This window comes from Oryzias latipes, chromosome 3, assembly GCF_053564925.1.
Source record: "Oryzias latipes strain Hd-rR chromosome 3, Olatipes_Hd-rR_3.1".
Taxonomy (NCBI): Eukaryota; Metazoa; Chordata; class Actinopteri; order Beloniformes; family Adrianichthyidae; genus Oryzias; species Oryzias latipes.
This window is the reverse complement of record NC_136239.1, coordinates 27424432-27437943: the sequence shown is the minus strand read 5'-3', so window position 1 is coordinate 27437943 and position 13512 is coordinate 27424432. Positions and strand designations below refer to the sequence as shown.

Sequence of the window (13512 nt, the reverse complement as noted above, 5' to 3'; positions counted from 1 at the left end):
TTTCCAATAATATTTCTGACATTTTTTATTTCTTTCTGTGGATTTAATTTGATGCACAAGTGACACAATGTTGTTTATCACTATCAGTGATTCAAAAAGTACATATGTTCTATATGTGGTGGAAAATTGCATTTAAGATATTTATGAAGATGCATTTAGTTGTTATTGGGAAGGTAAGACTCGTAACTAAAAGCAATGATTGCATAAATTAGTCATCTGTAATAATCAATTGCATAAATACAAAAAGGTGTTTGTATTGAAACCCAATTTAAAAGTGTTCTTAGAAATAACTATCTAGATTCAGAGGTTTGGGAGTATGTCATCATTTATTACATGCTGCATTTTACTTCCTCTTTAAATTTCTTAATTGTTTATTGTTTCAAATTGTTACTATTTCCTATTAGATTGTATAAATTAATTCACTTTTCATGCATTTACAATAAGAATGACTCAGGTATAAGTATTTATGGTTCATAATTGAGTGTCCCAATAAATCTCCTTTTAAAGGCTGTACTCAAAAGCAGTACCTCCTCTAAAATGACAAATGTTCAAAAGGATTGCATTAAGGAGTTGATAGGTTACAGAAACGGTGCACTGGCAATATGAAATACCCCTTAAATGTTGTTCGATAATATGTTCATGCTTGAAATGTCACTTAGGTGTTGACATATTAAACTTGGGAGGGTTAAGCGACGGGTAAAGAAACTCAGATCGGCTATTGCCCCTTGGCTGCAACAATTTGTTTGGTTGGAGTTATTAAGCAGTATGTGTCAGAGCAGATGTAATACATTTACGATCTGGTAGCAGCAGTGACACCTGGAAGTCCATTTAGCTTGTGGGTGTTGGCATCTTTCCAACACCAAATCCCCAACATTAAAAATACAGGAGGATAGCAGTTGCTACTTTTTGAAGCAGGTCCACTCTAAAGTCTGAATATGGGCCTTGTGATATGTGATCTAAAGATAATGTCATGGTGACTTAAGAAGATGAATCAGATATCCTAAATAATGTTGGTGAATAAGCATAAGGTGGAATGCTGAGGATGGATTCTTTTTAGTAATGAGTCTGTTGAAAAGAGAATATTTTTAATAAATTGTTTCCAGTTTGACAAATAAAGCAAATTTTCCTTTAAGTTTTCTAACTGTAAAATTATGCAGCTAAAGAGATTTTAATCTCTTTCTTATTGGATTTGACATTTTAACATTTATCCATGTCCCTGTTTGGCAATACGCACACAAGCTTATTCAGAATAGTTTATTTCTGTCACATAACAGACAGTGGTGCAGTTTTGTGTATAATGACATGTTAATTGTGTAGAAATTCCTTCTTCTACTTTGTTGTTTCATTACTTGCATTACAGATTGGTTAAAAAAGCTGCCTTTAATAAATACAAAAGAGGTTTATAGAAATATACACCTTGTGTGTCTGTAGATTATATCTCCCTATTGTAAAAGTGAAATATGTCCAACACAAGAGACCTTCAACTCATATCTGTCCAGAGAGTCCAGAGAGAATCATCTCAGATGGTTTGCAAATCTTGTTTTTTATTCTTCAGAGTTTTTGCACCTTTGAATTCATGTTATAGTGATACTGAGTGCAATTCAAATGCAATTAGAAGAAAGTATGCATTGGAATAAACAGAAACTCCTCAGTATGTGTACTTTTTCCTATTTATCATAGTGCACCTTACCACAAATGACAGTGGCTAAACTTTTTCAATTAGTCCTTTTCTTCGGCACTATCTACATCTTATTGTCATTTTCCCTATCTCTCATCTGTCTTTCCTCACCCCTGCATCCCAACAAAAATGTTGGCTTAGCTCAGAGTTTCTATGGCAACACACAGACCTGCCCTAAGGCTGTGAAGGGATGGAAGGGACAAGCATCATCACTCACTTTCAGCCGACTCTTTTCTCAACACACACCTGTGCACACTCACGCACACACAAACATAGCATTTTCTACGCACACTGCACTATACTTGATTGGACCGTACTACAGACTACAGACTCTACCCTAACATTTAAATTTAATAATAAAACTTGTGGTTGTGATTTTGCAGAGACACCGACATCCTGACAACATAAGTGATACAAGTTTACTCACAGGCATGCACACAAACATGTGTGCACACACAATCACAGTGATACTTGCGGCAGAAAAGCAACACACATACTTTAGCTTGCAAGTATCTCCACTGAGAATGCCTGGTGCAAATGGATACAATTTTTCTTCACGACCAAATAGATCACACAGATGTGGATTCAAGTCCCCAATCAAATCCTTGGCTGGGAGGTTGGAGGGCGGTCATGTCCTTGTGGTTGCAAGCTTTCCTTTCCATAATATCTGATCTGTGTAGCAGTGGGGGGTGTGGCAATTTGCAGTTTGATTTAACGTCTGATGTTAGTTAAATAGATAAAGTGTCAAAACTTTTAAAAAGCATAAATCATTAGAATTTGACTTTCTGAACAAATTGTACAGCTGGACTCCCATAAAGTGTTTTTCTTTGCAAAAGATACTTTTGTTGGGCTTTTTCATATGCAGAACTATGTTTCTAAATATTTACTTTCTACATAGTCAGTTTTAATGAGTGGTTACATCATCTCATTTCTGCTTTGAATGGTCTAATTTTTCCTCCGCCTGAAATAACCCCAGCTGACCTCAAATTGCAGACAGAATAATTAAAACTCCTAACAAAGGAGTAACCGGAATAAAGTGATCAAAAACATATGCGAGTGAATAAACAATAAAATGTTTAAAAAAATCTCTCCACCACATGTGTCTAACCAAGGTTTTATGCTACTAATTAAAAGAAAGGCAAATAAATCAAAGCATTGCACACACACCTGAAATTACCATCCTAATTTACCATGTGAACAGTTTGCTGCAACTCCCTAAAACACCATTACGTAAGAGGAGTTTAGTCATTACTTATTTCCATTTTTAGTGAAAACAAAAGACTCATTAATGTTAAGAAAAGCACTTTCTAATGCAGATAAGGACTTGGCAAAGAGCAAGACATATTTTATGCAAAACATTTTTATAAAGGTATTCTGTAGTTCAATTATAATTTCTAAGTTCTTATTAAAAGTCATTGTCTCGTGAAAAAACAAGTCAGGATTTTGTTGCACTTTGTTTATAATCAGAGAATTTTAACAAAAGAGTCTAGAATGTTTTTTCCAATGTTGTAAATTTTTCTTCCTTCGTGTAAACCGATGTTTGTTTTTGATTTATTTGTTTCCTCAGGCATTTTCCAACTGTCATTAACAGCTGTAATGGGAAAAACATTGCTCAATTTCTCTAAAAAGTAAAATTTGGGGAAAAAAACAAATCTTATTTGTGCATACAGCATCGTTTTACAATAGTATGCATGAAAGCTGAACTTCCATTTTGTTGTTATTTTTTAATTAAGTGACACAGCCTAAAACAAAAATGCCAAGTGGATTCAGATTGAAACTAAAAATGAGGCAGTACAGAATAAAAACCTAAACAGGGCAAAATAAATGACAACACACTTATGAACAGTGCAGCAACAACCCACTGACAAGGCCTTGGCACGGAACTAACAAAAAAAATAAATAAATAAAAAAGCACACCGAGGACCGTGATGACAAAAGGAAAGCAGCTGTGCTAATTGGCAGCAGAACCCAGGTGTGAACATTGACAGGAAAGAAAGTTGAATCCAATGAACAAAGAGGAGCCACGTCAAAATATGACAGGTAGAAAACGAACTGACTGCACAAAGACCACCGACTACATAATATAGCAGCAGCAAAACAAAATCAAGACAAACACAACATTCTTTATATTATTCAACCAATAAACTGTATTAGAGAAAAAACAAACTAGGAAAATAGAATTTACAAAGACAAATAAGAACAGAAGCATAGTTTTTCAGCGTATTTTATACCACTGATATTCTTTGTTTTTCTGCAATTAAAGATTGCATTAAAGACCCACTCCAATGGAAACTGTGTTTTTGGTGTTTTTAACATGTTCTTGTAGAATTTTTCTCATGATGGCGGACATATCTTTCTCTTTCGGCTTTTCCCATCAGGGGTCGCCACAGCGAATCATCCTTTTCCACCTCACTCTATCATGAACATCTTCTACCCTAACGTTAGCCAACTTCATGTCCTCTGTTAAGACATCCATGTATCTCCTCTTTGGCCGTCCTCTTGCCCTCCGGCCAGGCAGCTCCATCTCCAACATCCTTCTACCAATATATCCACTATCCCTCCTCTGAACATGTCCAAACCATCTCAGTCTGGCTTCTCTGACTTTGTCGCTAACACAGGCAACATGAGCCGTCCCTCTGATGTACTCGTTCCTTATCCTGTCTAACCTGGTCACTCCTAAGGAGAACCTCAACATCTTCATCTCTGCTACCTCCATCTCAGCCTCTTGTCTCTGTCTCACTGCTACCGTCTCTAACCCATAGAGCAGAGCTGGTCTCACCACTGTCTTGTACACCTTTCCTTTGAGTCTTGCTGGCACTCTTCTGTCACACAACACTCCTGACACTTTCCTCCAACCGCTCCAACCTGCCTGCACTCGCCTCTTCACCTCTTTTCCACAATCCCCATCACACTGAACTGTTGACCCCAAGTACTTAAACTCCTGCACCTTCTTCACCTCAGCCCCCTGTAACCTAACGCTTCTACCTTGATCCCTGTCGTTCAGACACATGTATTCTGTCTTACTACGACTGACCTTCATACCTCTTCTTTCCAGAGCAAACCTCCACCTCTCTAGCTGTTCCTCCACCTGCTCTCTACTCTCACTGCAAATTACAATGTCATCCGCAAACATCATTGTCCAGGGAGATTCCTGTCTTACCTCGTCTGTCAGCCTGTCCATCAGCATAGCAAACAAAAAGGGACTCAAAGCTGATCCTTGGTGTAGTCCCACCTCCACCTTGAACTCCTCTGTCTGACCTACAGCACATCTCACCACCGTCATACTTCTCTCATACATGTCCTGAACTACTCTGACATACTTCTCTGCCACTCCAGACGACCTCATACAGTACCACAGCTCCTCCCTCTGCACCCTGTCATACGCCTTCTCTAAATCTACGAACACACAATGCAGCTCCTTCTGACCTTCTCTGTACTTTTCCATCAACATTCTCAAAGCAAAAATGGCATCAGTGGTGCTCTTACGGGGCATGAAACCATACTGCTGCTCACAAATCTCCACCTTCTTCCTAAGCCTGGCTTCCACTACTCTTTCCCACAGCTTCATTGTGTGGCTCATCAACTTTATTCCTCTATAGTTGCTGCAGTTCTGCATGTCACCCTTGTTTTTAAAGATCGGGACCAGAACGCTTCTCCTCCATTCCTCAGGCATCTTCTCACTCTCTAAAATCCTATTGAACAACCTTGTTAGAAATTCCACTGCTGTCTCTCCTAGGCACTTCCATACCTCCACAGGTACGTCATCAGGACCAACGGCCTTTCCGCTCTTCATCCTTTTCAGAGCCTTCCTAACCTCATCCTTTCCAATCTCTGCTACTTCCTGCTCCACAACAACCACATCTTCCTCCCTTCTTTCCCTGTCATTTTCCACGTTCATCAGCTCCTCAAAATACTCCTTCCATCTTTTCTGTACACTCTCTTGGGTTGTTAGCACCTTTCCATCTCTGTCCTTAATCACCCTTATCTGTTGCACGTCCTTCCCATCTCTGTCTCTCTGTCTGGCTAGCCTGTACAAGTCCTTCTCTCCTTCCTTTGTGTCTAACCTGTCATAAAGCTCATCGTAAGCTTTCTGTTTGGCCTTTGCCACCTCTCTCTTCACTCTACGCTGCGCTTCCTTGTACTCCTGTCTACCTTCCTCAGTCCTTTCTACATCCCACTTCCTTTTAGCCAACCTCTTCCTCTGGACGCATTCCTGTACTTCCTCATTCCACCACCAAGTCTCTTTACCGTCTTTCCTCTTTCCAGATGACACACCTAGCACCTTCCTACCTGTTTCCCTGATAATCTCTGCTGTAGTTTCCCAGTCCTCTGGAAGCTCATCCTGACCACCCAGGACCTGCCTCAACTTCTGCCTAAATTCCTCACAAGTTTCTTCATTCTGTAGCTTCCACCACTTGGTCTTCTTTTCTGTTTTCCCTCTCTTCTTCTTCCTGACCTCCAGAGTCATCTTACACACCACCATGCGGTGCTGTCTGGCTACACTCTCTCCTACCACCACTTTGCAGTCATTAACCTCTCTCAAATGACCTCGTCTACATAGGATGTAGTCCACCTGAGTACTCCTACCTCCACTTCTGTATGTCACTCTATGTTCCTCTCTCTTCTGGAAGTAAGTGTTGACTACAGCCATTTCCATCCTCTTCGCAAAGTCCACCACCATCTGTCCCTCCAGATTCCTTTCCTTCACACCAAACCTGCCCATCACCTCCTCATCACCTCTGTTGCCCTCACCAACATGCCCATTAAAGTCTGCTCCAATAACAACTCTCTCTCCTCTGGGAAAACTCTCTATGACCTCATCCAACTCACTCCAGAATCTCTCCTTCACTTCTAACTCACAGCCAACCTGTGGCGCATACCCACTGACTACATTCACCATCACCCCTTCAATTTCTAACTTTAGGCTCATCATCCTGTCTGAGACTCTTTTCACCTCTAGAACACTGTTTACAAACTCCCCCTTCAGAATCACTCCTACCCCGTTTCTCTTCCTATCAACACCATGATAGAACAGTTTGTATCCTCCTCCAATACTACGTGCCTTGCTGCCCTTCCACCTTGTCTCCTGCACACATATAAAGAAAATTATGAATAAAAAGTATTTCTTTATTCAAATCCCGAATCAGGAGCAGATGGAAAAATGCTGTTCGAAAAAGCAACAATTGGCAAGCTACAAGGTCCGTGCTCCATTCTGATGCATCCACTTGCAGACATATAGATCTGTGTATGTCTTTAAACTATGTATGTCTTTCATCGTCTGAGCTGACATCTTGCACAAAACTATACGGCTAGATAGCTTCGATATTATTCACCATTTTTATTACAGCACTAATGCTAGCTTAGGGTTGTGAGGGGCTGTAAGCTATTGGGAGACAGTGTAAACAAAGGGTTGATGGGAAGTTGGGGCATGTTTACTCTCTGTCTACAGTCCCATCCTAAACTCTAATAGACTAAATTTCTGATGAACTACTGCCACTCTGCAGAAACTATGTCCTGGAAAATTACAGTTTTTTTTTTGTTTTGTTTTGTTTTGTTTTTGTCTAAAAATGACATAATAACAGACCATTAGGAACGATTTTAAAATAGATAAAAAAATGGTTGGAGTGGGACTTTAAGAAAAAAAGTGTTGGCCCATTACGCAGATTTGGGTTTTGATCAATGCAGTTTACCAGAGGAAGGGATTAACATGCATGATTGTGAGACAAACAACCCTGATTGGACACATAACCCTGACCCTTTAATATTTTCCCTCATTATTGTCGCAGTCCCTGTTTGAGTCAGCGCTTCAGTTCCGATGCTGGATTTTGTTCGCCTTACCTTATTAAAACAACACAGGCGGCATTTTTGGACAGAGGACAATGTGGTCATTGGAGGTTGAGTAACTTGCCTCTGATGCATAAAACTAACAATCCAAATAATGAGTCAATTAGAAGAAATTATACATGTTTGGAATCTACTGCAATTAGTACACTGCTGTTTTTGTGTCTAACTAGTCTGTCTTTTTTATGTCCCTTACTCTCTTCCTTTTTGCCCTCCTTCATTGTTCTGTTCTCCATTACATTTTTTCTCCCTGTCTCTTGACTGTTGCTTCACATTCTTTTTGTTCTGGCTGTATTTCCCATCCTCTGAATGCCTTCCTTTCACCCCTCAGTTAGTATTTTCTTCCTTCTCTGTTCTGGTTTTCAGTGTCTCATGGTGGAGCTTTGTCTAATTACTATTCTAGCGTTTAATTGGAACATCATACACAAACACACCAATTGACTCGATGAACACCCCTAACACACTGTGCTATGCATGCCCTTGGATAGACACATGCACCAAAACCATAACATGCACACATTACACACCCAGCAAGTTAACATGCTCCAGTTCTACAAATACCCATAAACACAACAGTGTACATCAGGGTTAGAGCCTGTGGAGTTTATCCAGGTTGTTTTACAGCTACTGTGTAGCTGCCCCTTCTGTGGAGCTAAGGCGCGTTGGCTACAGTCACAGTTGATTTTGGCCTAGTTATAGCATGAGCCGCCTGTAGCTGTTTCCACTGTAGAGCTGTGTCATCTAAGAATGGGCAACAACAGAAGCACACTGGAGCCAAAATCCCAGCCAGCCAGTTAAATACCACAGAGGGCCTTTGACATATTTTTAGGTTCCTAGAAAAAAAAGGCACCAACAAGAAGGCACACTTAATTAAATTTGGGTTGGGTTTCCTCCAAAATAATAAACTTCATTGTTGCTACATTGTGCAGTTTCTCTATAATGCAAATAGAAATGATTTCCTTTTAGAAAGTGAGTTGATCTGTGCTTTAGGGGGCTAAGCAAAAATGAGGAAATTGAATTTTTATGAATTTGTTTATTTATTTTATTGGGTTGTGCTGTTCTTTAGACAGTGATGCAGTTGTTAATGTGATTAACATTTGACTAGCTGCTTGGGTATATTACATTCCCTCTGTGTAATGTGAGAAGATTCAAACAATAGGTGCCAAAATCTATCCAGTGGATTCATTTTCTGTGCTGACTTTTGTAAATCAGGAGAAACTATAGTACAGTTTTATGAATTTGTTTAGCTATCGAAAAACTTAAGTTGTTTTTCTGGGGCATGCATATTCATGCACAGTTTCTGTTCTCTGCATTTCAGTCCTGCCTAGTCATACATGTGGTACCCCCGGAGTCATTCCAAGTGGAATCATTCATGGCTCACGGTACAACATTGGTGACAAGATCCGATACAGCTGTGAGTCCGGTTTTGTGCTGGAGGGACACAGTATCCTCACGTGTATCGTGTCGTCTGGCAGTGGAGCACAGTGGGACTTCCCATCACCGTTTTGTCGAGGTAAGGTCTGCTTTCCTTCTTCTATAATGAGTTTGGCAAAAGTTTTTGGACGTAAATTAAGGATTGCTTTAACAACTATACCATATTTTTCGTACTATATGACACACTCAAAAGTTGTAAATTACCAGTTGTAGCGGCTTGTCTTATTATCTGGCGCATTAGACATGGATTATTTCTGGTTGTGTTTTGTGTTGAAGCGATTTTGAGAGCAAGACAGCGCTCTGTTGGATGTTTGGATGTCATTGTAAATACACTAACTCAGCTTACGTGAAGTGATGTCAGACTCTGTTATTCTTCTACGTGTTACTAACAAAGTTGGGAGTTAGCGTAGTCACAGTAATACAGTGGCCCAGAAGGGTAACAACACAGCACATTAACTTACCACACAACACATTAACTCACAATACAACACAATAACTCACAACACAACACAATAACTCACAATACAACACAATAACTCACAACACAACACATTAACTCTCAACACAACACAATAACTCACAACACAACACAACACAATAACTCACAATACAACACAATAACTCACAACGGAAGTAAAGCTGCAATGGAAGTGCTTTTATTCTGAAATTTTAACTGGGCTGAGCAGCTAACTACCAAACAGAAAGTAACGTCACAGTGAGCCGTGGAGGGAGCATGTTTTTTCTACAAGAGAAGCTAGCAGCAGTGTTGCCAGACTGGGCGGTTTTCCACCACACAGCCCACTGGAAATTTCAGAATAAAAGCCCTTCCATTGCTGCTTTTCTTCCGTTGTGAGTCAATGTGTTGTGAGTTAGTGCGTTGTGAGGTAAGTTATTGTGTTGTGTTGTGAGTTAATGTGTTGTGAAGTAGGTTATTGTGTTGTGAGTTAATGTGTTGTGTTGTGAGTTAATGTGTTGTGTGGTAAGTTAATGTGTTGTGTTGTGAGTTTATGTGTTGTGTGGTAAGTTATTGTGTTGTGTTGTGAGTTTATGTGTTGTGTGGTCAGTTAATGTGTTGTGTTGTGAGGCAAGTTAATTACAGCCCCGACAGGCAAACCTGTCCCAGTCTAGGGGAAATCAAAAAGGGGCCAAAACATATGGACGATGGAGACCAAAGTTTAGGAACACAGTTTATTAGATGGTAGAAATAACCTGTGTCCTGTAAAACAAAAATGAATAAATAATTACTGTGCTGGTCCCAACAAAAGACAAAACAGAGGGATTGGAGCCAGGGCCAAACAGAAAAAAAATTCAGGTAGACAACTGACCCAGCCACGTTGACCGTCGGAGTCAGCAGCTCCCTGCTAAGGCTGCCTAACAAAATTAGAAGTTTTTCTGCTATGAAACCTTTCTTGATGAATGACAATCTTGTCATTGATTTGTTGAACACAATACACTCCTAGAAGTAGGGATTTTCTTTATTAGTCCATGTGGTAAATGTATGACTGTATGATATGTTGACGTAGGTAAAGTCATGACTGCTTGGAAGTGATTGGCCCTTTTCTGACTTGAAATCTCCACAAATCAGAGGGCTCTTGAATGTTAGAGTAGAGAAACATCAGTGCATGAGGGCAGAAGTAAAGTAAATCCTTTATTTTTTATCAGGTAACATGATTGAGAGGCAAATGAGGTAGACTGTACTTTTTGTGGTGACAGGGTCAGTTCGTTCTGACTCATAAAACTAGTACATATGCTGGGGCAGCTATTCTCGTCCCTGCATGACTTCGTGCTAATCTTTGTCTAGCAGCAGATATGAAAAAGAGCAAAGTTTCAGTTTCATTCTTTCCCTTTAATATCACTGCTTAGCACAAGGGTATCATGCAGGGTGTGTCCAAGACATTGCTGATCTGACTCATATATAGATAGATAGATAGATAGATAGATAGATAGATAGATAGATAGATAGATAGATAGATAGATAGATAGATAGATAGATAGATAGATAGATAGATAGATAGATAGATAGATAGATAGATAGATAGATAGATAGATAGATAGATAGATAGATAGATAGATAGATAAATGACTTATATATATATATATATATATATATATATATATATATATATATATATATATATATATATTAATAAATAAAATAATAAAATATACTAATAAATAAAATCTTGCTTACTTTTTTATCATTGACTTTAATAACCCACAATCACTGTTTGAGGAATTCCGATTTTTCTGATTGATTTTTTTCAGTCTTAATAATGCATGGTCTGTTACAATTAAGATGGTATTTTCAAAAATATTGTTATTGTATCTATTTGTGAAATATTCAGTCAAAGGGTAATGATTTTTAATGTAGAATCTTCTTTCAGATATCCCAGCTAATGATTTTCCTCCTGTCTGGGAGCTCCAATCTTTATTTGTAACAGTGCTAAAAAATAACTTCTCTTGGAAGGAAGCCAAGGGCATGTCACCTGACTAGAACCAGTTGTAAGGAAGCCAAAGAGAACCATGATCAGTCTTTACCTTGGCAAGAGTTTTTTTTTTTCTTTTCTTCCTGCTAAAATTCTAGATGTGTCTTTTCACTTGAATCTTGCCGTTTTCCCACAGATATACACTGGATAGGTACGCACAATATGGTTTTGCTTTGCAAACCTTCAATCACAAACTTACGCAATTCTTGCAAAGATATGTTTATTCTGAAATACAGTAAGTATGGAAAAATAAAGAAAATCTGTTGATTTAGAAGAGAAATCAGTCCACCACTATAGTTTTCAGGCCCATTGTGTGGTAGAAAAGACACAGACTAACAATTCCTTTTTTGAAACAAAAAATAGCATACAGTATATCCTCATATAACTTATATTTCTGCTCAGTCTTCTATTCTGATGTGGATTTTTTTGTAGTGTAACATTTTTGTTGATAGTTTGTTTTTATATCAATTGTTTTTTTTTTTTGTGCAAAAATGATTTGAACAGTTTTTTAAAAGATTTGTGCATAATCATGTTTTTTTTATTTTTTTTTTATCTATAAACTTGGAAATATAACTGGTGCATTTGCTTTAAGGCTTTTTAAACCTAAAATATGTTTGTTTAAAAAGGTCAAAGTAATCATAACAAATAAAAGGATACCGTCCTTTCGCTGACCCCTAACTCCTGACACTTTTGCATGTATTTAAATGGAACTGGAATGTGCATTCTTCCAAAATAATTAAATGTATCTTAATTTTATCAGTGCAACCATTCTGAAAGTAAAAACTATTAAAATTAAAGTATCTGAAAAGAAAATTCTGAAATGAAGAATCTTAACAAGAGCTGGAAAATAGCTTTTCTGCATTGATTTCCTTTAAAGGAACAAAAGGGTTTCCATCCAAATACTCTATAAACTACGATATGAACCAGATGGGGCTCCAAATCATCAGGCTGTAATGACCCATTAGTCCACTGACGAGATGGGAAATGGTCATTTTTCAGCCATCAGAGGCAGAAGATTTTTGAATGGCTCTCTTCAGAATTTGGCTCATGTGTTCCTATTAAATTTGTAATGCTGATTATCAGTGTTTTCTGTATTATCTGTAATTATCAAATGTTATCGTGTCAATCCATGATGATATATTCTACATTAATTCAACATCAAATATCTGTGGGTCAATAAAAAACAAATAGAACATAAATCTAAAAATTGTATTCTTTTGTAAATGTGTGGTATTTGCATGGTGCAAGGTTCCTGCTCTTTCTGATTCTTTGCTCTTTCCATTTGCAACCAGCGGAGGGAGCATGTGGCGGTACGTTACGAGGCACAGCAGGTTCAATATCCAGCCCTGGATACCCCACAGAGTACGACAACAACCTGGACTGCACATGGTCAATCCTGGCTGAACCTGGGGACACCATCGCTCTTGTTTTCAATGATTTCTTGTTAGAGGACAAATATGACTTCCTAGAAATCAGCGGGACAGAAGCGCCAAGCATATGGTAAGGCCAAATCTCACATATTGAAATGGCACGGCAAAGCAAACAAAAAAAAACAAAGACAGCCTCCCCCCTGCCCTTTCAAAATAAATATATAAAGAAACCAAAAAAGCAAAAGAGCTTTTACATTCAGGTGCAAATTCAGTAAAATGACATCACAATAAGATTCTAATTTCATCTCCTTAAAGCTAAGATTTTTTTTTTAAGTTGAAACAAGTTGGTAAAGGAACAACTAAAGAAACTAAAGAAGACTTCCTTTCACATGCACATCAGTGTTTTCATGTCACAAATACCCACTGAGAACACACACTGTACACATTTCCCATTTTCAGAGTCCATAGTTGGTTGTCTCAATTGCTTACCTGTCGTCCAGTGTTGTTTGGCCAACCTGTAAGGAGGAAGCTGGGCTTGAAAAAATGGTTGGGTAGACTTAGAAGCCTGTATTTTATACTATTAAGCACACCAGATGAATTTTTACTCGCTCTGTAGAAATGTGGTCACACAGTACTTAAATTCTTTTTAAATCCAATATTGTGAAAAAAGTTTTAGTGTTTTCATCCTTGAAACAGTTTCAAA

At 38.4% G+C, this 13512-nt stretch overlaps 1 protein-coding gene across 2 annotated transcripts in view; it reads left to right on the top strand.

The window, feature by feature from the left end:
• The window catches only part of LOC101164142 (CUB and sushi domain-containing protein 1), a 411649-nt gene that overhangs the window by 215836 nt on the left and 182301 nt on the right, over positions 1–13512 (top strand). For both annotated transcript variants that reach the window (XM_023953530.2, XM_078944567.1), the window contains exons 4-5: positions 8838–9032; positions 12732–12939. In XM_023953530.2, coding sequence (XP_023809298.1) covers positions 8838–9032; positions 12732–12939 — 403 coding nt within the window. The remainder of the gene's footprint in view (positions 1–8837; positions 9033–12731; positions 12940–13512) is intronic.